A 26,820-nucleotide genomic window follows, 5' to 3' on the forward strand; every position below is an offset into this window, starting at 1 on the left:
CGTGCAGAGCCTTAAGGGTCGACTCTGAGTTTCCCCTCCCTTTTTCGGGACCCAGAGAGACCCCTGCCCAGCTTTGGAGTTTCTACGAAGCAATGCATGCCATCTTTGAGCAGCCCAACTCCGCCGGTGCACCATTGGGCCCCGTAGACTCTGCTGGGGACCCTGGGCCTTCGATGCCAGAGCAGCAGGGTCCCCTTGAATCCAGGACTGGATCCGAATTGCCGCCGGTCAACCTCTTAACACCGCCACCGATTCCACCGACACCACGTACGCAGCCGACTCTGGTTGTTCCCCAGCCGGCATCGACCCCGGCCTCCACCTTGACACGGAGCCCGACCGATGCCGGATCCTGCGCCGATGGGTACTTTTTGTGCCCCTGTTCTATCTCAGTTCTTTCAGGCCAGATTGGCAATCAGAAGAGGACTGAGACGAGTCTGGAGACCCTTTGACTGACCAGTTGGGTTACGAACCAGACTGGAGAGAGTAACTGGGGGAAGCCAGTGATCTGGATACCTCACCAAAAGTTGGCATGTTGTGTTCTCCTACCGTGGCTACAGAGGTGGGAGCGTCTTACGTAGTGGTGTTGCATAGAGCTGCTGAGGCTCGCAACCTTGAGCTACCTACGGTGGTGGTCAGAACTAACCTCCTGACAAAGGTGCTTCAACCGGCAGCAAGCTCTTCGGAGACCCTGCTGCTGTTCAATGAAGCCCTAATCAACATCCTTTTAGGTACCTGGTCCAGGCCCAACGCAGGGTCTACAGTGTATAGGATGATTGCCCGATACCACCGCCTGGCCCCGAGCGACCCCACTTTCCTCTCCCAACACCCCATCCCTGAGAGCTTGGTTGTCAAATCCTCCACATCCAAAGGCACCATTCCCTAACGCTCAACCCGATAGGGAATCCAAAAAGCTGGACCTCCTTGGGAAGAAAATGTTTTCTTCCTCCAGCTTGGGACTGCGGACGGCAAACACTGCATGTCTGTTGTGCCGTTACACCCACTCTGTGTGGGATACGATAGCGCAGGTGCTGCCCCAGTGCCAGGAGGAGGCCCGGGCCGTGCTCTCCCGTGTATTTGCCAAGACTCAGCCAAGTTTACCATCTGATGTGGCCTGGACACCGCAGACTCGCTAGGCGGGACGATTTAACGTCGGTAGCCCTTCGACGCTACGCCTGGCTGAGGTCGACTGGCTTTTCCGGGGATGTCCAAGCTACCCTTATGGACAAGCCCTTTGATGGCAGTCACCTGTTCGGCGACAAAGCAGACAACACGCTAGAGCGCTTCAAGGACTCTCTGGCTATGGCCAAGTCCCTGGGCCTCTCTACCCGCCCTGCGCAGTCTGCTTTTCGGCCCTTTTGTGGCTACGGAAGGGGTGCCCCGCAAGCTGTTCAACCCCTGTGCGGCCAGGGAAGTGGGACTCACTGTCGTGGGTCTGGGGGCCAGCGGGCGGGCCAGTCCACCACCTCCCCCTGTGCAGCAACCTCCAAACCCTCCTAGTCCGACCTTTCAGAGCCACCAATCGCCAGTGGGCGGCAGGATTCGCAATTACATCCCCCACTGGCGCACCATCATGTCAGACAGGTGGGTTTTGCAAATAGTCTGAAGGGGCTACTTCCTCCCCTTCGAGACTACCCCCCCCCGCCATGCCACTCAGTACCATTGCATGTTGGAGGATTATCTGTACCATTGCATGTTGGAGGAAAATCTGGCCCTTCTCAAACAGGAAGGTACGGCTCTCTTGGCCAATGGAGCCTTCGAGGAAGTTCCTGCCCCAGAAATAGGCCGTGGTTGCAATTCCCACTACTTTCTGGTGCCCAAGAAGGACAATGCCCAAGAAGGACAAAGGCCTGCGTCCTATCGTGGATCACATGGACGTCAACCGCTTCCTCCTGAAGAAGTTCAAAATGCTCTGGTTCTTTCTGCCCTCCACCCTGGAGACTGGATGGTAGTGTTGGACTTGCAGGACACTTATTTTAACATCCCCGTCCTGTCTGCCCACTGGCGCTACTCGCGGTAGGCCACGAGCACTTTCAGTTTACCGTGCTCCCCATCGGCCTTACTTGCGCTCTTCGGGTGTCCACAAAGGTGATGGCGGTGGTCGTAGCTCATCTGCACAGATCAGGGGTGTTCCAGTCTTCCCCTATCTAGATGACTGGCTGTTGAAGGCGGGCTTGCCCCAGGCTGTTGTCTCCCACCTCTAGAATACGGCGGACCTCCTGCATTCACTGGGTTCTTTATCATTGTGTCGAAGTCACACCTGACTCCCTCTCAGAAGCTCCTCTTCATCGGAGGGGTTCTGGACACTACGCAGTTTCGGGTATATCCTTACGAGCAGCGAGTCCAGGATATTCAGACTATGATTCCGATCTTTCAGCCTTTATACTGGGTTTTAGTCAGGGTTACCCTGCGGCTATTGGGTCTGATGGCCTCCTGCATCCTGCAGGTGGATCATGCCAGATGGCATATGCGGGCTCTGCAGTGGAACCTGAATTTCCAGTGGGCTCTGCATCAGGGGAATCTGTCCGAGTGCGTCCAGATCTCGGATGGCACTGCACGCCAATTGCAGTTGTGACTAATAAACCGGGATTGGGTCAACGGCAGATCCCTCTCCCTTCCCCCAACCAGAGCTCACAATGGTGACGGATGCATCACTTCTCAGATGGGGCAGCCACTTGGGCGAGGCCAGATCAGAGGCCTCTGGTCGAGTCCAGGCTGTACATCAACCTTCTGGAGCTTCGGGCGATTCGTCTTGCAATCAAAGCATTCCTTCCCTCTGTCTGGAGAAGGGTAGTGCAGGTGTTCACGGACAAAACCACCGCCATTTGGTACTGCAACAAACTGGGTGGGGTCGCAGACCCTCTGTCAAAAGGCTGTCTGTCTCTGGACATGGATGGAACATCAGGGCATATTCCTGGTGGTGCAACACTTGGCAGGTTCTGTGAACGCCAGGACAGACTAACTCAGTTGGAGGTGCATGATGGATCACGAATGGCGTCTTCCCTCGGAGGTGGCGTAAGGTCTGTTTCAGTAGTGGGGAGAGCCATGGTTAGATCTATTTGCCACCGAAAAGAACTTGCAATGTCAGCAATTCTGCTCGTTGGAATTTCAAAGGTGGCACTCGCTAGGCGACGCTTTTCGTTGCGAGTGGAATTGCGGTCTTCTAAATATCTTTCTGCCTATGCCACTTTTGCCCAGAGTGATGAAGAAGATCAAGTGCGACCGTGCCCAAGTCATCCTGGTGGCTCTGGATTTGGCACGAAGATTTTGGTATCCAGAGCTGTTACACATGGCCATCGATCCTCTGATCCGACTGCCTTTTCGGTAGGATCTTCAGTTGCAGCAGCAGAGGACGGTCCTCCACCCGAACCTGTCCAGTCTCCACCTCCTTTGTGGAGATTGAGCGGCGACAGTTGATGGCCTTTGACATTCCTCCTGAAGTCTGTGATGTTATCTCGGCAGCCAGGTGTCCCTCTAAGACTGTATACACCTGCAGATGGAACACATTTTTGCCACTGTGCACAGCAAAGGCTGTGGATCCCTTTCTGCCCCTCTTTCTGAGATTCTCTTGTTCCTCCTTTCTTTGGCCCGGCAGGGCTCTGCTCTGGGCACTCTAATGGGCTACCTCTCGGCCAGTTCAGCCTTCCTTGGGCTTCTTGATCAGCCTTCTCTTTTCAAGTCCCCGGTTGTAAATCTCTTCCTTAAGGCGTTACTCATCTTTTTCCTCCGGTTCCCTTCGTAATGCCCCAGTGGGACTTGAACCTAGTTCTCACCTATCTTATGTGCGCTCCCTTTTGAGCCGCTACATAACTGCCCTCTTAGGCTTCTGACCTGAAAGGCTGCTTTTCTGGTTGCCATCACCTCTGCATGCAGGGTTCGTGAGCTCCAAGCTCTTTCTTCAAACCCTCCTTTTCTGGCTGTACATCCGGACATGGTTGTCCTTCGAACTCGTCCATCCTTTCTTCCCAAAGTGGTTTCTTCCTTCCACATTGGTCAGACCATTACTTTGCCCACCTTCTTTCCGCATCCTTCTAAGGAGGAAGGGAGGCTCCACGTCCTGATCCGATACGTGTGCTTTCTTTTTACTTTGATCGCACAAAACAATTCCGGGTGGATGACCAACTCTTTGTTGGCTACCTGGGTGCTAAAAAAGGTCAGGCTATTTGGGTGCTAAAAAGGTCAGGCCGTACAGAAACAGACCATCTCTATATGGGTCATTTTGTGTATTAAAGCTTGCTATTCTTTGGCAAAGAAGGAGCCTCCTGTAGGGCTACATGCCCATTCCACCAGGGCGATGGTAGGTACCACTGCTTTGGGATGGGCAGTTCCCCTCAACATCTGTCGGGCAGTGATGTGGGCATCTCTGCACATGTTCACGAAGCACTACTGCCTGGACAGTCAAGACTTGAGAGACCGCTTTTTTGGCCGTTCTGTTCTCCGGGACTTTCTGGTGTTAACTTGGTTCGCAGACCCACCTCTGGGGTTGGTATTGCTGGGGTATCTATTCACAAGGTAAGGAATCTAAAACTAATTGTCTTACAGATGAACAAGTTACTTACCTGCAGTAACGATATATCTGTAAGAGACATAGATTAGTTATGGATTCCTTTTCGCCCCACCCATCCACCTCGTTCTGCAAACTGACTTCTAGGGTTAAGGATTTCCATTCAGGGCCCTAGTTTTGCACACCAGTGGTCAGTGTCTTGCATGGCTCTGCTATTCTGGCGTGGTAAGTTGTGAACGGAACTGACGTGAGGGCGCGAAGGCCGCAACGTCATTCCTGCAACCACGATGCCAACGACTAACCCGGATCCGACCGACGCCACCTTTCGACACGCAGGGGTACTACTGACGAAAAATTCTACCGATCCAGTCTGACGCTTGGGGGTAATTCACAAAGTAAGGAATCTATAACTAATCTATGTCTTACAGATGTATTGTTACTGAAGGTAAGTAACTTGTTCTTACAGTCTGCAAGCAACTGGTACAACTCAAACGTAGTCCAAATTATAAGCAATCTAGTACATTACCTTTTCTGTTTCTGCATGCAATTACAGTCTGTGCTAGTCCTCTCAAGAACTGGGACAGGACTTAGCAGCTTCTAGATACTGGTGCCCAGCATAAGTTGTGGGGTTTGTTAGGATTGCAGTCGAGATAATATTTGATGCAAACCCCTCCCGCGCCAAAGTATATCATTTTTTTTTTTTTTTTTTTTTTACAATTGCATATTCACAAACCTGAAGCAGCATTGTAGGCCTGTGGCCAAATTTAGCTGTGTTCTCAAAGAAATACATTGTCAAACTCCCTTGAAAGGGCCCTAACCCTTTCTTGTCCTCACTTTGTGACTCTGTTGCAAGTACTTTGGAACAGAAATATCCTTACCATTCAGCTTTCTTCAGCAAGCACCTAGTACTGAAATATTTCGTGGTTGCCATTGTACTTGAAGAACTGTATTTATGTTTCTTATTAATAGGAGTATGTTGCTTAAATATAACCTCCTGATCATTTTGGAGCCAGCAAAATATATTTGCTTGATGTTCCAAGAGAAATGTAATCCTCTTGAGTTGCCTCTTTATATCTTCCTTCTACTCTGCTTTTAACTGTAAAATGTGGTTTCTAGTGGGTACTAAATTACTTTTCTGTTTCTGCAGGATGACACTTACACGGAAAGCTACATCAGCACAATTGGCGTTGATTTTAAAATCCGAACTATTGAGTTAGATGGAAAAACAATTAAACTTCAAATAGTAAGTATCTTGTAACTTTTCTGTGCAACAGGGTATTTAGTAAATGCATTCCAATCCTTGTATAAAGTAAATAACTGAATGTTATATAAAGAAGACAATGAGCTGCCCGGATTCCACATCAAATTCGCTTGTATGTAATCGTTGATTTATTGGCAAGTGCAGCAAAACAACCATTGTCAAACAAGTCTAGTATTTTTAGTTCTGAAAAATCAAACTCCCCCCATACCTAATCGAGCCAATACTGCCTGTCCATTTATAATATCATTCAGTCTGCTTCGGTTAACTTTCTTATATACTACAAGTGTCTTTATTCAATTCTTCACAGTTCTCTTAATGTGAATTTTCCTTCACAATTTCTTCCTCCCTACTTTCCTTTTGTGAACTCACTTTGTCACGTCGTTGTCCTTCTTTTTTTGGATTGGTGTGCATAACAAGTGACCAGTTGATATTGCCTTACAAGTGATGGAACACACAGTTGTACATCAATAGACTGTCCTTTGAACTTATGAGAATACCTTTTGAAAGATGTGGGAAAGTGTGTAGGGCATCTGAACAAGATTATCATTCTTTAACAGGCAACGATCGAGATTTTTGCAGAATAGTTTTAAGCAATAGATCTGATATCACAAAATAGCGTTTTTCACAATCTTGGTGCCACACATGAAACAATGCTGTGTTCTTTCTGAATATGTAGGAGAATGGTAGTCTGTTTTAGGGGTTGCATATGCCAGCAATAGACCTTTTCATGGAACAGGCTTGTTGTCAGCAGACTATAGAGTAAGATTAGGATGGGGATGTTGTTGGTTTACTTTTTGCCTCCAGTAAGAGTGCCAGTGGGGATGAACACTTTCAAACTTTATTAATGATAGAAGGCTCATACTAATGTGTAGGGAACTCCAGTTTAGAGCCTTAATCTGGCAACATTTTACGGGTGCCTTAAATATGCTTTTTACTCACCTTACAGACCCATACCACCATGATATAACGTAAGCATTGATTAGGTTCACTAGAGATCTGTATGATCATTATCTAGCTGATCTCATATTTTTGTGAAATACAATCTTTGTAGCATGTGCTGCTGTAGATCACATGCTCTGCATACTCCTGCCATCTCGTGTGGGACGTTTGCAAGTTGCTTTTCTTGAAAGAAGTCTTCAATCTCGAGATCTCACAACTCCTTCCTTAGCCCATAAAGCACTATTGAAAATTGTTTAGTCTTCCCAGCTTGAGGAAAGAGTCAGCCGGCCAATATTGTTGCAACAGAGGAGAACCATTCCAATAGCAAGGAAAACCCCCATACATGGACAACTCCCACAAACCAATATCCCAAAACAAACTAGTCTTCAAATCAGACACCTCCTCTTACAATCTTTCATTTTCCTAGTGATATTTGTTTGCTGTGAAGCATTTCTGCTGCAGTGCTTTCACTGTGTGCACTCCAGAGGCAAAAAGAAGAATCTAAAGACTCATCCTACACAATAACTGAATAGATATAGGCACAACCCCGATGTTGGAGACTTAAAAAAAAAAAGTAAATGCTCAGAGAAACACTACTCACACTTTCTGATGCCGATCAATAGCTGGCAAGATACATGTTGACCTATATTATCAAGCTGTAAAACTGATAAATGCAACTTATGTTTTTTAATTGGTACGGTCTGCTTGGATGTGCTTTCTATATCAACCATGTTCCCTGTAATTGTCACCATTGACCCTGCTACAAAAAACATTCAGGGAAAAAAAGGCTGTTGATGTGTCCAAAGATTTTCCTCGGTCATCAGTGTGTTAATGTATTGCACCTAGGGTTTAGAATATTACAACAAAGAAGCAGTCAACATCACATGATCACTTTGTTGTTACTTCAGCTCCCAGCAATTAATTGATATGACTTCTGGATCTGCTACAAAATATGGAAAATATGTTTACTCTTAATATTATGTTACTTGCATATATGCTAATTCTACTTCGGTGATACTGTTGAGGGTGATCAAATTTTGGCATAGCTCAAGGACAATGCGGGCAAATTAGTAAGAATACTTTCAAATATACAACGTTACTGGGTTGTTTTTCTTGATCTACTAAAAAGAGCACTCTCTTGTCAACCTTCTAATATAATTATCCCGATCAATACTGCCTAGCATCACATGATCAGCAAAAGGTTTTCTATAGCCGCTACTGTTAAACCAGTGACTCTTAAACCACAAAAAATAGGCCTCCATCCAAATATCCATCATCCCCATGTCAGTTAGGATCTGGTAGCAGATTCATACAAGTGTAATGATTGCCATGTAATGAGATCCAGTTGTCCAAGTTCCATTTATGTTTTACTAGCAGGACCATAGAGGTCCTAAGCAGAAATGTTTCAACTCCATATGTGTTCAGGGAGCCAAACTCCACAGTGTGGTTTTTTTTGGCTTTGTTTTTTTACATCAGTATATTGATATTTAGTCAAATGCAAAACATGGTAGCAACCCTTTAAGGGTGCCATGAATAGCTGATGATACATATCGGGGGGTCACCAGTAATGGCATCAAATGCGTTAGGGTTGTGATTTCTAAGGAGTCATCCACTATTTCTCTCATTGTGGATGATTTCTCCTCCTTCCCTAAGATCCAGATCCCCTCCCATTAAGGAATGTCTCAATGGTGAAATTTAAACAAAAGCTCAACAAAAGGATAAAGGAAGCACCAAACCCAACTAAGTTCCAGATTGGTGCACCTGGATTTAGTGACCGAGTATTTGGCTAGCCTAAAGCAAGCATCAGAGGGCAACTGTGGAAGGGATGAGGAACGCAGGAGACTGGGATGGTGTGAGGGTGCTGCAAAGAGGGAGTGCGGGGGTGTCTCCCCCTCCTCCCGGAGAAACTTTCTTTTCAGCAGCTGCTCATCATCTTCCCTCCACATTTTTGCGGGACTACAGTAGCGCATCCCAGTATCCCATAATAGGGTAATTTCACAGCCTGCCCACCTCTTCCCGCCACAGTGCTCCATACATACTCCATACATACTCCTGCCCAGTATTCTAGGTCCCTATGCCAAATAATCGCAGTAGGGGGGAGAAAGGGACTTCCTGTGCATGGTGCTAGCTCTTTTGGCCAGTAAAAGAGCCAGGTCAGTGAATTTTGTGGCTGCTTTTGGGTTTGTGGGTAAATGCCTAACATACAGGCTTCAATAGTCTCGAGTCGAGGTCTGGCGATTATCATGGCTGTACAATGTATGAACTCTCCCCCGGTATCTGTGCAACATTTGATAGGTCCATAACATGTGATAGAGGTTAGCCTGATAGGTCAGACAATTGTGGCAGCTGGCAGGCATGCTAGGAAATATCCTGTGCAGTCTATAGGGCGTTGGTTATGCTTTATGCAGTATACTATATTGTACAAAGTTAAAACTGGCATTTGTGGTGACCTTTCTTGGATATTCCAGAGCTCTCCTCTAGTCATTATTGTTTTGTTAATGCCACATTGGAAACCACTTCGTCATGATGAAATGCAGACTGATAACTCCCGATAAACCCACACCCACGTCATCTTTGTAGATAGGCAAGGGAGGTTACAGGCGTTGGTGGGCTTATAGATCAAAAATCTGTGTGCTCTGGCCTTTCGGCAGGACAGGGCCTCTACTATGACACGCTAGTATTATCAGCACAACCAACTTTTCAGTGAACACGTAACTCCTGACTTTGCAAAAAGTCCCCGCAGAAACACAAAATGGGTGTTCACAGACAAACTGGGGGAGAGCGGAGGCTAACTTAACAGAATACATTTTTTACAATTTAACAAATGCAAGGTTTGAAGAAGGTGGGCAGAGGCGGCCCCAGCCGGCAGATTGCAAATAAGACAAGCTGCAGTGTTCTGCACCACCTGTCATTTTGATAGCAACATCTCGTTAGCAGACGCCAGCAACATATTGCAGTCGTCCAAGCGACTAATTACCAGGGCCTAGACCACTGTTTTCCTTGCAAAAAGTGCAAGTCTTCACAATATTCCCTCAGAGTTCAGAGCGACGCTCCTGTATGGTCAAGGATAACCTTGTATAGCCATGTAATAAACCTCCACCCATCTCCTAACGTGTGTATGCAGTCTATGACTTTATCTGTGCAGGGTTCTCTCTCAGCTACATTCCATTGAGCCCTCAGTGCACGCATTATCTTGGCCAACTGTAGGAATTGTCCGATCCCCAGCTCTTGTTTAGCGATCAAGGTGTAAACGTCAGTAGCTGTGCTTTCCATGTACAGATCACCCGGTTTCTGGGTACCTACAGCCTCCCACTGGGTTAAGTCCCCAGCTGTTAATGGGCCAATGGTGGTATGTAGGCCATTAAGCGGGAGCGGAAGGCTATAGAGCATGTGTAGTGAACACACAATGTCACGGTCACCATCCAAACCAAGACTGGCAGAACTTTAGTGAGTTTTGTCCCCAGGAACAATACGCCGTGGAGGACAACACTCTAGAGTTGCTCCCCCAGTAGTGCTGTCTCAGGCAGGTGGTGCCCCGCCATCCAATAAGTCACCCAATGTAACTGGGCTGCATGGAAGTAACCACAGTTGTCTTGGGCGAAAAGGCCTCCCTTGTCCAGTGGTAGGCGTACTTTGGCCAGGCTTATTCTTCAACCTTTGCCTCCCCAAAAAGATCCACAAGTCCATTTACTTAAAGTAGCGTAACGTTATCAAGAGTGGGAGATTTGCGAAGTAGTACAATAGGAAGAGAGCATCATCATTTTCGCAACTGCAATGCTTCTAGGAACAGTGAGTGGCAGCGATGTCCAAAAGAGGATCGGAGATCTGTTTTCTCAGCGCCAAGCTCAGTTTTCCCTCCAGCAAATACGTTTGCAAGTGATAGATATTAATCCCTACGTAACGGAGAGTATGAGGTGTCTGTGTGAGTGGGAGCCCACCTAGCATCAACTGTCGCTGCAGAGCCATTTGCCAGAGTAGGATGCCTGGACTTCGAAGGGTTAACGCACAGTCCTGTGGTGCCAAACTCAGTGTGTTTTTTATTGTTATTTTCTTTTATTGACATTTTCAAACAAACAAGTTGCAGTACAATACAACAAGCCAGCATGTTATCAAACAACACAGGAGCTCAGATAAGCACAGTCTAAATAGTACACAAATCTCTGTAACACATACTTCGTCAGCTCTCTACTAATAGAAGGATTTATATTCATCATACATCTAGATGATCGCACGAATCAACAAGGTGCAACAATTGAATAACATTACATTACATATTACCTCAGAGAGGGCTTAAGTCATATATGTCCATCACGCTCATGTCCACAATGCCTAGACAATACGACCGGGAACAGACCTCAGGGGCAAGTGGAGAATAATCTCATCATGTCAATGGCACATTCCAAGTGTCGCCCACATTTGTTTCTACATTAGATGTTTGGTGACTCTGAGACCAGGTCAGGAATGGGTCCCATATGTTACGAGGTTTAGAAAAGGGTGGCATGAGCTCCCAAAATGTGCTTAACAGTGTGTGTTCCGTATGTGACGTCCCTGATCCATTCTTTAATGGAGGGTACCTGTCTCCTGCCCCAGTGAATTCCAACCTGTCCATTCGCAAACAATAAAAGGAGTGCATGTAGCTTGGGCGGTGTATCTTTAACATAACCCAAAAGGCCAAGAACAGGGGATCGGACTAATGACACGCCGAGGATGTGATTTACTGAGTCAAAAATTAGGAACCAAAATTTGGCAATCTTGGGGTAATGAAAGAATGGTGTAAGCAAAAAGAATTGCGTTTACATCCCCTCGTGGAGGCACTCCGAGACGTTCATAGAAATGACTCTTAGCTTTTTTCAAAACTCAGGTTTATTCCAGATTTGTTTTAAACATTGTAGAAGAGTTTTCTCTATTTCATAGGTTAATAGATATTACATCATATCCATGTGATGAACAACCATATTTCTCCAATGCATTTCGGGCTGCACGCCCTTTATCAAGGAGAAGTTGGTGGTTTAACGCCGTGGCGGTCAATAACGCAACGGTCTGAAGATGCAAAGAACAGGGGATCGGACTAATGACACGCCGAGGATGTGATTTACTGAGTCAAAAATTAGGAACCAAAATTTGGCAATCTTGGGGTAATCCCACGCGACATACAGAAACGTGGCCTGGGTATATCCGCAGTGCCAACAACTGTCGTCCTCTCTTATACCCATACGATGGAGGCTCACAGGTGTTTTATAAAATCTATGCAGATATTTAAAGTGGATCAATCTCAGCTTGTAATTAGGAAAGAGTTGAGGGAGTTGGCCACAATAAAAGTCCCATTTGGCTTCAGTCAATGGAGTTGAGAGTTCGTCATTCCAGTATCGAAAGGGTTAAGGTATCGCCAACGGGGCAGTGTTCTGCATGTTTGTATATAATCGTGTGATGAATTTACGAGGTGATGGTGATTTCAACAAGTTTTCCAGTGCAGGCGGAGGGGCCATTGGGAATCCCTCCCAAAGAGCACGGCATGCTGCGCGCAGCTTATGATATAGAAAGAGCTCAGCAAATGTCACAGCTTGACCCTCAGCCACTTCCTTGGGGGTTGGGGGGGTTGGGGGGGGGGGGGACGAGGTCAGAACTCATCTCCTGGGTATAGGGAAGCGAAAGTCTGAAGTTTAATCTTTTGGGCCAGTGACTTACTTGCACCATCTGTATACAAGGCAACATTGGGTTTTGTGGCAGAGTAATGGAAGGGGCGTGTAACACCGAAACTCCTGCTCTTTTACGCAGCTCGTCCTATGCCCAACATAATGTTCCATAGGAGTCTATATCTCCGCGCGGTCGGCATGATTTTTGGTATAGTGCCACCTTAAGCGAGACGGGAGCCATCAAATCCTTCTCGACTGCCACATGAGGGGGTCGGGTATGCCCAATAGTGCAAGAATTGTGCCTGGGCACATAATGCATATAGATGCATGTCTGGGACTCATAAGCCACCCTTTCTCAGCGGGAGGGTCAGAAGGTCCCATTAGGTTCTGGCCCAAACTCCACATTGTTAATCACATAGTAAGAGAGACCAGTGAGGTGCAATAATTATCCGATTGATTTCCTACCAGGGGATCACTAACCGGAAGCACTCAGTGAGGTACTGGCGCTACCTCTAGATTACTTTCCAGTGTTGGGGACTACCTCTACTGGGTGCAATATTTGTGCAACGTTACATTCGTTTTTTCAAGTGTAAGCCCACAAACTTCCTACCTTCTGAGGGGCATAGATTCAACAGTTCTAGATTTTATGTAGGTGGAGAGTGGATCATTTTGGAGTAAAGGGGAAATGAGATCTGCTACCCCCATTAACTTAATCACGGGGATAAGTTCCCTGTACTTCAGACTGCCAAAAGAAGGTACTCTTGGTCCCATTGTTGATCACTAAACCGGCACAGGGTACATAGAACTCTTCACTGTCCAAACTACTTAACCTAATTATTTTTCTAAAGGAGGGTATGAATTCAGGATTGCAATATTCATAAAGCTGCCTAAATGTTTGCATCCAAGCAATTGCAGGTGGTCTACGTTTTCAGGATTATGAGAGTGGGAAGGTCTAACAAAATATTGCACTTGCATCCTTTTAACATGCAGGCAACAGTGTGTCCAAACAAACTCTTTGTGGTACTACCACCTATGTGAACATGGTACCATATTCATGTATCCACAACTAGACAGCTGGTTGAAAATGTTCTATGCCTGTATAATCTTTGAGTTACATTTACCTTGAACCCCTCTGTGAGTATCTCGAAGATTCCACATTTGACATCTTTGACCTCTTTGTAGAATATTGGTTCTAGTTGCATTCGTCTATATACCGCCACAGTAAACCCAACTTTAAAAACATAGTTTGTAAATAAAGAGGATTGTGAATGTGCCTGAAACAGGAATTTATACATTGAGCAATGAATAGGGGTAATTTCTGAGAATACAAAAGGCACTAGGTAACACACACTGTATCTTCGTGAAACTTGGTGCATTCTTGTAAGAAACAAGAGATTCAAGAACTCATTTCCACAGGTAGCCATTCTAGTAATCCGTACACAACCTGGACCTGAGACGGGCAATGTTGCTATTCTAAAACAGATTAGTTAATTTGCATTATGGCTGTTTACTCTACCCGTACAATGCAAATAATTTGCTAAAGCAGGAACTTGAGTCATGTTTTCTATAGCACCAGGCAGTACAAAGGGATGTGTGTTCAGTGCATGGAGAACATGAATACGGAGAAGAAATGTATAAGCCATTTAATCGCTTATACACATTGCAAGGATACAAACAATGGGGGAACACAGGCCACATTTTTATGTGCTGTGGCAATCTAGCTATAAAACTCTCTGGACCAAGACAAAAAAGAGGAAAGTGCCCTTGGGTTAGGGTATCTACAACTAGACATGACAGGGAATTATTTTTGATGGTTCAGTCCACGACACCACCGCTTCAAGTTGATCCTTCAAAATCTTATGAGACCACTCAACTCAACCGTTCTCTTCATAGCTCTCACATGGCAAAGTATCTTTCTTTCTGGGAATTTATTTAGCTATCGTGTTTTGTCTTGAAATATGCTTAATGGTGAACCTGTTGTTGAGGAGGAATGGCATAATTCTGCATCTGAATCTGGAGACCTTAAGCTTGGTTTTTGGCTCCTGAGGTCAGAGACTAAGAACCTTCCTAATTCTTGAACAATTCAAATATTCCAAGAGAGGCTGGTTCTATGAAATGTAAAATGCTAGCACTTCAAATGAAAATGTTGGCTTCACAACGTATTATTACTTTAAAGTTTGACTACTCGAACACAGTTAATCTTTAGTATATCTTTAGTATAGCTAATCCATCCCAATTTAATGTACATGTAGTGCATGCATTATTTCCCCTTTGGAAACTGAAAGTGGTAATAACTCATTTTTTTATATATATTTTTATTGAGTTTTTCTCACACACAAACATCTAACAATCATCCTGCATCATTATTAATGGACATAGTTCCCAATTCTTTTACAGTACATTTATCTTAACCATCTTCATATGTGGCTACCGCCAGGCGTCTAGTGTCTCGTAACATTTTCATTCTCCCCCAAATATTGACATTCCCCGTATACAGGTGTGGTAATAACTAATGTGGTCTAATTTTCCTAGACTTATCACCATATGAAGGGTAAACTTTCAAGGTTTGTTGAGGGGGCTCTGTATCACAGCTTTAATTATGTTTAATTCATAGTGGTTGTAAGGTCTCATTTGCTATATTGCTTGTTGGCTTAACATTTTTAAATTCAATCCCAGAAGTCATTAAGGCTAATTCTGAATATCGCAAGACTTCTGCTTGTATGAGCAACACAAATAATTAGCATTGAGGAGTTGTGCTAGACCTATTGTTGCATGCAAAGAGCCATTTGGTGGATTTTTGTAGTTTTAAGGTATCCATGGCAGTCCATGATGCTGAAGCCTATAATATCTTCTATCGTGTGTAAGATGGTGCTTCTACCTATTACAACAGGTGATGGCTTTTTCCGCTAGGGAGTTGTATTTTGGCATAATCATTTGTGAATATCGCTCCTAATTGAACTAAAACTTACTCTGGCCATGTCCAAGATAATGAAGGTAATTGGACCGGCTAATGTTTCTGTTTTTTGAGACCCAGGTCAGGAGGTTTTAAGAAATTCTGCAAAAAACAGCTCTGAGAAATGTAATGTCTGTATGTTAATGCCTTGCTCTTCACCTTTGAACACCTATTGAAAACACAGCCAAGAAGTGGAAGGAACAGTAGAAAAGAAAGAAAATCAATTTGCATTGAATGGAAGGCCTTAAAATGTGAAAGAAAAAAACCTTTCTGTACTTATTGCAGCACTAGTTTAGTTGTAGGAATGTTAATTGCTGTCTTTAAGTAAAAGAATTCAGAATGTGTAGGTTTTTAAAGTAAGCATGTTATTTCATTGAAATGTCCCTGGCTCCAAAGAGGAGCAAAATGTTATAGGTATTTTTCTGCTCTAGATTACACTGAAATTTTAGCATAAAGAAGTGTTGAATGAAGGAGCAGAAATGGAAAAAGTCACTTAAGTCCTGTTGGTCTGCTATTCTCTCTAGCAGGGCCTCAGAAAATCTCTTTACTCAGTTGGTTAATGTGGTCCGCTGTGATCAAATCACTTTCAATTTACCCATATCACTGGAGATGTTTAAGGGAGGGTCTTTCTCAACAAGTCATTCTGGGTCTTTCTATGTAGTGTTTACGTTAGTTGTGGTATTCTTCACAAATCCACACCATATTTACTCTTATTTAGGATACATGAGTCTAAGTGGATAGTGATGGGGTATCACCTGGATTTTGATATGTATTAAGAAGATGATCAAATGTAGACCAAGGTGTAAAGCTTAACTGGGATACAAACTCATTCTAGGATTGGAGGGGGAGTTGCTGAGCACTGGATTAATTCCAGGTGCACGTTTATCACCGTGCCATCGGGTAGTCTGTAAATTAGAACTAGCCTACTACAGAACCCCCTCACTCATGGCCAATAAAATGCACAAGTTAATCTAGTCAACCCATTTGACAGCCTTCCTTCCCCCTTCGACACTGTCCCTCCTCCCGTCATCACCTATCACCGAATGAGTGCTTTAGACCGTTGCTGTGACTGATTTCCCATTTTGAAGGCCTTGTACTGTTAATAACTTAGTCAGATGCCAAAGACATGGCGGCCAGCTCCTTGTGACTGGCTAAATCAACCCCCTTAACACTTCCATCTCCTCATTTCTCCATCCCTCATGCACCGTCATCTCCACACCTGTGAGGCACCTGACAATGCAAACAAATTCCGATTCTTAAGAGTTTCACATCCAAGCTTCAAACGATGAACCCCTCCACATCCAACAACACTTCACTCTTTGATGCATCTGTCAGGTGTGTAAAGTAGGTTTTAATAACCCTAACAAATTATGAAAAGAACATGTAAGCAAACACACTCTACAGCACAACTGGTCTACAACGGACGTCAAATTTTGAATCTCCACCAATTTAGCTGTTTGTAGAAAACATGTTAAGCTGACATGGTTTTGGACCACTACAACGAATCTCTCAAGCTTATGCTAGGTAGTGTGCGTCAAATGTTTGCATTCTAGGCATGCTTTCTGGGAAACTCTTAGGTGTGGGATGTCTTGGGAGTGAGCACATGTGGAATGTTAAGGATGTACGGTCGAGGGTCAGCTGGGAGAAGTCATTGGTGTGCCCAGTTCATTATTTTTGCCAGTCTAATCTACGCACATCTTAACTTTGCAATACAGTTTTTGAGACTGATGTGCGTCTGTCATTGTTCCATCTACCCTACCTGCACCCCAAGACATTTTTCAGGATGCAGGTCATTATAGGCTGCAGGAGCAATGATAAATGAGAAATACATAGTGGAGAATGTTACTAGAACCTGAAGATCCTGCAAAACAGATCCGTTTTGAACAACTTCTTAACTTTTTCAGTGGACTGCCTTTTTTCCTTACTTTCAATTGCAGTTTGTTCCATACATATTCTCTCCCAAATCAATTTTCAGCCTTATTTAATTTTTAGAGTGAAGAACAACATCATTGTGAAAAAGCAGACTTGCTATCTCTGGAGAGTTATGGCAATAAGAAGAGGATCCCCTTAGCTCTTTAACCCCTTGCGTGCTCGTGACGGAACCATTCCGTCACGAGCCACGGTGGGGCTGTGCTGGTGACGGAATGGTTCCGTCACGGCCTGGCCGCCCCGCCTGCGCGGCGCTGATTTCGCGCCTGCGCCGCGCGTTCAATTGTGCGGGCGGGGCCGTGACGGAACCATTCCGTCACAAGCACAGTGCCACCGGTGCTCGTGACGGAGTGGTTCCGTCACGAGCATGGTGGTGCCGCGCAGTACCCCCCCCCCCCCCCCACCCCACCCCCCTCCGGCCATGGGGTTAAGCAAGTGCATTATGAAGTCAACTCTCATGGATAGTGACAACATATGCAGTCTAGTCATTGCAAGAGTTCTCCTGTAAAACTCACAGATTGCTCCTTTCAGCCCATATGAACATACTTCTCGGATATGCAAGAGTCAGGTTCAGGGCCCTACAAAGGTATGCTGTCATAAAAGGTGTAAATGTTTGCTGACGTGGGTCCCTCAATAAAGAGCTTGATGAAAGCAAAACCACGTTAATGTCCCTGATGACAACCAGAGTAGAAACCAGTACCTAGAATGGTAGTGGCATTGAAACACAATTCTTGCTGAGGTCCTTATAATCTCTCTTCTAAAAAGAGCCCTGTAGGTGAGGTGCCAGTCCCATCTAAAAGAGAAAACAAGCATTTACAATGCAATGGTCTCGGCATTATTAAAGGTAGAGCTATTGGCATTGCTCATGACTTTTTTTTTTTTTTTAAAATAATAAATAAATGGCATTGTCATTTACATTGCCAATAGCTTAATCGTTAAATAAATGGCATTGTCATTTACAATGCCATTAGCTTAATCGCTCGCAAATGCATGACCTATTGCATTTACACCCACCCAGGGCCCCACACATACAAAGCCACCCACACACACAGAGCCACCCACAGTCATTCACATAGAGCCACCCTCACACAGACAGAGCCATCCCCACATAGAGCCACCTACAAAAAAGCTATCCACACAGAGCCACACACACACAGAGCCACACAGACACACAGACAAAGAGCCCCCCCACACACACCGAGCCCCCCCACACACACCGAGCCCCCCCACACACCAAGCCCCCCCCCACACACCAAGCCCCCCCACACACACAGAGCCCCCCACACACACCCCCACACACACACAGAGCCCCACACACAGAGCCCCCCACACAAAGCCCCCCACACAGAGCCCCCCACACAGAGCCCCCCACACAGAGCCCCCCACACAGAGCCCCCCACACAGAGCCCCCCACACAGAGCCCCCCACACAGAGCCCCCCACACAGAGCCCCCCCACACACAGAGCCCCCCCACACACAGAGCCCCCCCCACACACAGAGCCCCCCCCACACACAGAGCCCCCCCACACACAGAGCCCCCCCACACACAGAGCCCCCCCCACACACAGAGCCCCCCCCACACACAGAGCCCCCCCACACACAGAGCCCCCCCCCACACACAGAGCCCCCCCCACACACAGAGCCCCCCCCCACACACAGAGCCCCCCCCCACACACAGAGCCCCCCCCACACACAGAGCCCCCCCCACACACAGAGCCCCCCCAACACACAGAGCCCCCCAACACACAGAGCCCCCCAACACACAGAGCCCCCCCAACACACAGAGCCCCCCAACACACAGCGCCCCCCAACACACAGCGCCCCCCAACACACAGCGCCCCCCAACACACAGCGCCCCCCACACACAGCGCCCCCCACACACAAAGAGCCCCCCCCCCACACACACACACAGGGTTCAGAGTGGGGAAAGAGGTGGCGTTTTCTTGTTGTGCTGAGATGGGATCAGCCCCGGGATTCTTGAGGGGGCTACCGAATTGCAGAGACAGTGGCATTTCGACAAAGTCAGAGTGGGAGAGGCATTTAGAAACCGAAATCTGTTCATAATCAAAGGCCGCATAAGAAATACAGAATAACATGTTATTCAATAAATAAAAAACAAACTGCAAATTAATCCAGCTGACTGAACTCTAAGCATCGACAGTGCTAATGATGTTTTGATTGGGAGGGTCAGCAACCCAGAGATATCTTAAGGTCTGAGACACTTCTGGAAAATCTCAGCCCAGCTGAATCAAACAAAAGGCGGAATCCGAGGAATCGTCCTGAACAGGCTGCACAACATCCTGTTCAGTCCTTGCATTCAGCCCGACTCGAAGCTCGTTAACCCCGTCACCCTGAGCTGGAAGGGGGGCGCAGGAGAAACACTGCACCGACCACAGTACCAACAACTTCTGCTTGATAGGTGGGCAAGACACTGAACGGGAAACCAGAGTGGGTTCAGTGCACCGCCTCTGTCCGACCTACACATGAAAGCATGGCTGACATTCTACACAACGTTTGACTAAGACCAGTGGGTGTGGGAGTGTTGGTTGCAAACGGATTACTGGTCCGAAACCTCTCTGGGATGTTCAGTGAGGGGATTGCCCGCTCTGAAGCATGTGGTGCATCTGCAAGTCGTGAGTTCGAATCCTGGCGAGGCTGACTCAGCCTGCCATTCTTCTGAGTCGATTACTATTAAGCTAGTTAACAGTAACATATGATTTACAGCGTATAGAAAGAGCAGGACTGGACTGCTGTGTGAGGCGATACATAAAAGGAAATTGTAGTTTTACATAACCATCAGTAGACGGACGGTGGTGTTAGCTAACCCCTGACGCTGTCAACGTTTCAGATCTGGCGATGGAATGCAGACCGTGTACATATGCTAAAGGCTTGTGAAGACAGCTTTTGAACAAAAAACGGTTTACAGCCAGACCTGGGACCCTCCGGGGTTCGTGAGCGCAAGGCTCTAATTAGCGCTCTTGCAGCTGAAATAAGTAGTTTCTGGTAGTCCGATCAAGAAAGAATTACGAGAGTTGTAGGCGGTGTCGTATTACAACAAATGGCTCTGTGGAAGGATTTTGCAAATACACACCACATCACCTCATAAGTAGTCTATCCCAAGCCCTAAATATACGTCACTTCTGAAAATGGGAAACGTGGGGTATTCAATGCAGTGTACCACCCCTTCGTGGTACTTTAATCAGGTCTCCCAGTGAGCAATTCTCATGAGACATACGAAAGGCTCCTCACAAGAGACAACCCAGCCGTCTTTCAGGAACACTCACCAACTCTCCTAGTTCTCTGGAAAGCCAACTGTGCCCACGGCAGCATCCATGTTAATGAATGGAATACACCAGCACAGCCACACGTTCAAGCCTCCATTCATACTATGCACACGCTAATTCAACCAACCTCAAAACACATTTAACCTGGTTTACAATGGAGTACAGAAAGTGCCTAGGTGGGTAGGAGCAGGCATGTGGACATGCCACCAACAGTGGGCCAGTTTTCACCGCAGCTGAAGGTCACTGCTCCAGTCTGGTAGTCGGCAACTTCAAAGCAGTTTTCAGACCTGCAAAGCCGTTTTTTTAGATCTCCAACCGAAGCAGACGCAATTGTTGATGGGACTTAAGACTAATAGCCCAACATCAATACACGCCTAGATGTGGTAAAGTCGTGCGAGTTGAAATGGTGGTGCTGGGACCAATGCACTTAGCTCTGCAGCAAACGGCAGAGTGATTATAAAACAGCATACTGCAGCCAACCATACACAGATAGGCCTGCCTTCTAGTTTCGTGCAGGCATCGTGATAAAGAAGTACTTGCCACCCCTTCCTCTGCAGTGGCACTGCCTGTGGTAAACACAGGAAACGTGCAATTGGCAGATAGGAGCACCCCATGCGCCATGAGCCTATGAAAGGACCACGTCCGCCTTGGCAGCTCAATAGTGGTGGCGCTAGGGAACAAGCTTTTAATGTAACCAAGAGCAACACAGAACAGTTAGTGTTGCGGGCAAGCGCAAAGGCCCTGTCAGACTATGGAGGAGTGTAACATTAGGATCGAAGATTCGCTGACCAGAACGGTCGCTCGCCCAATGACCAGCCTGTAGTAAGGAAATACATGAATAAATCCAGAAGAAATTATGTGGAATAAAGTCGAGTTTATTCAGCCCCAGGTGATGTTCCCAGGTCACTCACCTCCCGCACTTTGGGATCGGCTGGCTTCCCCCCTCGCCCTCCCCCCCCCCCCCGGCGGCCCCCACGGGCGGTTTAAAAACGATCCCGGGGGGGGGGGGGGGGTTTCATGGGCCACCATCTGCAGCTGGAGGCCCCGGTGCTGGTATCCTTGGGGGGCTATTCTCGCCGCTTCTCCTCTCCCTCTCGAGGCGGCAGGGGGCCGTCCTGAACTCCCGCTCTGACTCCTGCAGAGTGCTGGAAGTTCCTGCCGATGTGGAGACCCCTCCGAGGCGAGAGCCTCTCCGAGACGCCTCCTGAAGTCAGCTGCTTCTCGTCGCTGCCTGTGGCTCCTGCCAGCGACGGGTGCCCCTTACAGCCCCCCTACGGGGGCTAACACACCCACAGCTCCTCGTGCAGTCCCACTCGGCGGTGGGCGCTATCTTTGCTTTTCCTGCAGCTCTTTCTAAAACCCTTGGCCGCTGTGCGTTTTCCCTGCGAGTCTTTCGGTTCCTACTGCCGGTGGATGCACACCGCCGGCCCCGCAGACTCCCGCAGCCCTCTGCCCGGGGGTGCTTGTGAGGGCGGCAGCAGCCTCTGCTCCGGGCGGCCCATGATTCCCTTCCACCGACCCTGCCTGTCCTTGGGCGGCTGCCAGGGCTCGGGCTGGTGCGCAGAGCCCACCGGGGCTGGTATAGCAGGAGCCCGGGCTCCCCCCGCTAGCACAGAGCCCCCCGGGGGCCCACTGGATAGGTCAGCGGTGCAGACAGTCTGGCGGACGGGAGGGAGCCTGGATCCGATCCCTGCAGCGGCAGCATCCTTTTGCGCGGAGAACCCTGAGGGGGAGTGTGACTGTGTGAACCTCGTGTGTCCTATCCGGCAGCAGTGTGTGTGCACGTAGGGTGGGACCTGCGGAGCAGCGGCAGTGTGGACTGCGAGGCTGTGCCTGTGTGCTCGTGTTACCGATGGACGTATGCGGGCAGCAGCAACGCGGCGTCTGTGCCCTGACTGCAGTGCCGGCCTGTGAGGGGTGGAGCGCGAGGAGCGCTCTGCGCGTGCTGCCTTCAGGCTGCCCGCGCGGTGCTGCGCTGCAGTGGCTCGCCTCGCGCGCGGTCACTGCGCCGGGAAAGCAACAGCTCACCTTCACTGCGAGTTTCTTTGTGACATGCCACATTGCGGGCAGTAAAAAAATGGCGGCCGCAAGCGTCCGAAATTTTCGGCATCGGGGGCGTGTTTTGTCGTTCTGAGTGACAGATGACGTCAGTCGAAAGAACGCAAAAAAACACGCCCCCGAACCCGAAAGAGATGGGGCTTTATTGGAGTGACGCCTGTCTCCTCCAATGGCTGGCCTCCGTTTAGGAAGCCAGCCAATGGAGGAGAGAGGAGTAGAGAGGCGGGTTCAAGCCCCCATACTCCAAATCATTAAATCTCCTCCCGGAGACTGCGCAAGTGCAGCCTTTCGGTCCTCGACCTAAAAATGGCCATACGTTTGGGCCTTTGACACTGCAGAAGTCTCTGCTAGAAGTAAAATGGGCTTAACAGCATGTACTCAATTTGCATGCAGTATGGTTGAAATAGTGCCCAGAGAAGAGCGGATGTTCATCCCAGCTCCTCTTTTATTAACTATTCCTTGACATTCTTTCAAGGCGTAAAAAACACTGCTGACCTTTGAACCAGTGTAATTGTACAGTGGGTTTCAGGTCACTTTCAAACTGAAGGAGCTTCTTAAAGAAAAACAAGTGTTACAGTTAAACCCAGCAGTAGATGACAGGAGGTTGCAAAGCATGTGAATCTACATCAATATAGGTTTTAAGTTTTTTTTGTTACAGGTTAGTAACTTCCTTTCCTTCTGGTTAGAACTATTATCTGTGTACTGTCACTGCTCCATATGTTTCTGGGGTAAAAAAACCTGGAAATGTAAGTTACCGTAACACCATGCAGCTTTGCGTTGGTGCAAGTGCTAGCAAGTACTGCACATTGAATAAGAAACAAACCAAAGGGAAGACTCATCAAACACCTCCTTGGGTTGTAATATAATTCAACAAAAGTCGAAATTATCATTTTACACAGTTTAAACTTAAATGTTTTGTCAGAAGTACTGATCATTCATTTTGTGGTGATGCTGAAATCGCAATTTGTATGTTTCTCAATACAGTGGGACACAGCAGGCCAGGAGCGATTCAGAACGATTACTTCCAGTTATTACAGAGGAGCCCATGGCATCATAGTGGTGTATGATGTGACAGATCAGGTACAAATGCAGTTTAACAGAAACATGTTTTTTTGTTGTCAGTTTCTAAAAATGACGCACATGAATGTACTGGAATTCTTTTTGACACTTGTATAGTTTTCTGAATAGGTGTTTTGCAAAGATGTCAGTAATTTATGCACCTGAGCATACTTTTTTATTTATTTATTTATTGCATTTCTAAAGCGCACTATCACCTAACAGGCATCTTGGCGCTCGTAACTCAGTCTGACCACCTCCGCAAGAACTTACTGTAGCTAGGCCCTAGTTCTTAGGAAATAACCATGTTTTTAGATTCCTTCTGAATGGCAGGAGATCACTGATTTGTCTCAGCTCAAGAGGTAAGGTGTTCCAGAGCTTTGCAGCAGCGATCCCAAAGGATCTACCCCCCGCTCTGACTTTTTTAAAACGGGGGACTTTTATCAGTTTTGCCCCGGATGAACGCAAAGTTCGACCAGGGACGTACCATTCAAATTTACGTTGAAGGGACCCCTTCCGTGCAAGGCTTTAAAGACTAGGCAAAGTGATTTAAACTTAATTCTTTGTATCACAGGGAGCCAATGCAGCTCAGCCAAGGCCCAAGACGCGGAGGACCATCTCGACCAGCCTAGTACCAACTTAGCTGCGGTTGATTGCATCCTCTGCATCCTATCCAATATAAATTTTGGAGAATCAAGGAGCAAGGCATTGCAGTAATCAACTCGACTAAATATGGTGCTCCGTGCTATCAAAGAGCACGCCATATGGGGTAACAGAGGAAAGATCTTCCTAAGAGAGCGAATAATGGCCAAACAGCCCACCACTTTCGTGACATGCGCCTCTAGGGAGAGTTTACAATCCAATGTCACACCCCGGTTGCGAACTGTCTTAACAGGCTGGCCAAGGTTGGGAAATTCTGGGGGCCAAAAATGACTGGGCAGCACAGCAGTATCATAGTGTGATACTATGAGAACATGGTTAATAACTCAACCAAATTTGTTCTTGGGTTCTACCTAGGAGTTTAATGGAAGTACATTTTGTTAAGTTTAAGTCACGCCTATTGGATTCCTTCTAGCAATCGCACTCATTCCCTTTTCAACGTTTAATGTTTTAAGTTTCATAGCTTGTTCACTGAGCGGGTGGGGATTCAGAGCACATTGAGTGAGGTTTTGAAACAGAACATTGCTAGTTGAATGAAGTCAGAACATTTTCAGTGCCATCAAATGATTTTGCTGTTAGGTGTTTCTTGATAACACTTGATAGAAACGTTGTCTATTTCTTCCCCTGGTACAAGAAAATGTGAGTTTGCCGTATTCAGTGTTTATCTTTTACCTTCTAGGAGTCCTTTAATAATGTAAAACAGTGGCTGCAAGAAATAGATCGTTACGCCAGTGAAAACGTTAACAAATTATTGGTAGGGAATAAATGCGATTTAACCACAAAGAAAGTAGTAGACTACACAACAGCAAAGGTAAGCTCTTTCATTTATAGCTTTGAAGGTGTATTGGTGTGGTCTGCATTTCTTCCTTATTGGAAGTTGAACAGTATCTTTCAATAATTGATTCTCTTCAGTGAATTATAATGTATCATTGTTAATCTGCTTAAAATTCCACAATCTAGTTTGGGTGCATTCTGTTTGTTTGCAAAAGTTGATTTGACTCGTGTCCTTTTTAGAAAAATGTTTTATTTACGATAATGTTTAAAATTACAAGCTTATGCCTTACAGTATTGTTTAGTATAATCTATGTCCACTTTAGCAGTATAAGAAGGCAGTGCTTGAACTACGCTTTTTGCTGGCTGATTCTTTTGAGGACACATTAGCCTGAACGTTAGGGGCATGTAATGTTATTTTCTTAAACAATGTTTGCATAGGAAGTATGGGAATGTGAGCAGGACATTGCAGTTTTCTAATATGCATTCCTCAAGGAGTCTTATATGCTGGGTGCCCCATCCTGTTACCCATATACAAACAATATATATGCAGTTTAGTCTGTCACAGATTCACTTGGTGTACAATCTGCCAACTATGGGTTTTTGCAATGATTGGTGTCCCCTGTGATGGCGCCAGGATGCACCACACTTCACCACTGCTTGAAGACTGTATTTTCTACCATTCTGGTTTGGTCATGAAGTGGAAAAGTTTTTATGGACCCATTTATTTACTTCAGTTCTGGCATCAATAACTAAGGCACGTGTCTAATGAGAATGTGTAATGTTAAGTAATTTTGAAATTTTATTTAAAGGCTGGTGGCCTTCACAAACTGCTTGTGTTTATTCTAAATTCTATGTAATAATAGGTTCCAGTTTATTTAAGAAAACCTTTATTGGCATTTGCTTCTGGACTGCAACGACAACTTGCTTAGGGCTTGCAGCATGCTCATGCCAAAAGAGCTGTAGCTCAATCTTTGTAAATTTGTGCTCTGGGCTGGACTGGTGTCCAAAATCGGCCCTGGCAAACATTTTCAAATCAGGCCTACACTTCAGGTGGATAGGGTTAGAGTGGGTGAATGGGCGCCTGGTGGGGTAGTGACAGCCCTCTAATCTGCAGTCTATGTAGCAAGTGCCACAGTGCAAAATAACCAATCCATCCCAGTTTGTGCCCGCAAGTCGTAAACCTATTTCTCTTCCCCCCTGATCTATGCTGAGCTCCAAATATTAGAAAGAGGGAGGTGCCAGTTACCCCTGGGGAAGGATCTAAAATCGCCAGGGATGGTTTAGCCAGTTTGGAAACTACTAGTCTTGGTTCAGGAGTAAAGGAATCCAGTACTCCAGTTATAATCAAGGAACCATCTGTAGCCCCTATCTCCATTAATGTTCTGTCCTGGAACATAGTAGGATTAAAAAAAAATCTCGTTAATCCCGATTGGAACGATTTTATTAACACCATCCACATATGCATGTTCCAAGAAACCTGGTGTCTGTCCCCGCAATATAAAAATGGGTATTCAACCGATTTAATTCCTGCAGTCACGGTGGGGAAAGGTCGCCCGTCTGGTGGCCTGCATATTTGGGTAAAGGTGAACTTGAATTGTGTTGTTACCACCCATAAAGTTGACTCTAAAGATATTTTACACATCTCCCTAAAGAGCCCGTCTGGGGGTATTATCTTTGAACTCTTGTGTGTTTATGCAAGAGGACTTCAGGGTGGTTTAATTTCGCCAACAATAGAGTTCTTAGATATGAGGTTATCAGATCTTCCACCCAGA

At 46.4% G+C, this 26,820-nt stretch overlaps 1 protein-coding gene across 1 annotated transcript in view; it reads left to right on the forward strand.

Annotated features, from left to right (window-relative positions):
* Positions 1-26,820, forward strand: part of RAB1A (RAB1A, member RAS oncogene family) — a 176,126-nt gene that overhangs the window by 125,205 nt on the left and 24,101 nt on the right. Inside the window, exons 3-5 of the mRNA XM_078649415.1 lie at positions 5,649-5,744; positions 23,543-23,638; positions 24,954-25,085. Coding sequence (XP_078505541.1) covers positions 5,649-5,744; positions 23,543-23,638; positions 24,954-25,085 — 324 coding nt within the window. The remainder of the gene's footprint in view (positions 1-5,648; positions 5,745-23,542; positions 23,639-24,953; positions 25,086-26,820) is intronic.

This window comes from Lissotriton helveticus, chromosome 6 (assembly GCF_964261635.1).
Source record: "Lissotriton helveticus chromosome 6, aLisHel1.1, whole genome shotgun sequence".
Taxonomy (NCBI): domain Eukaryota; kingdom Metazoa; phylum Chordata; class Amphibia; order Caudata; family Salamandridae; genus Lissotriton; species Lissotriton helveticus.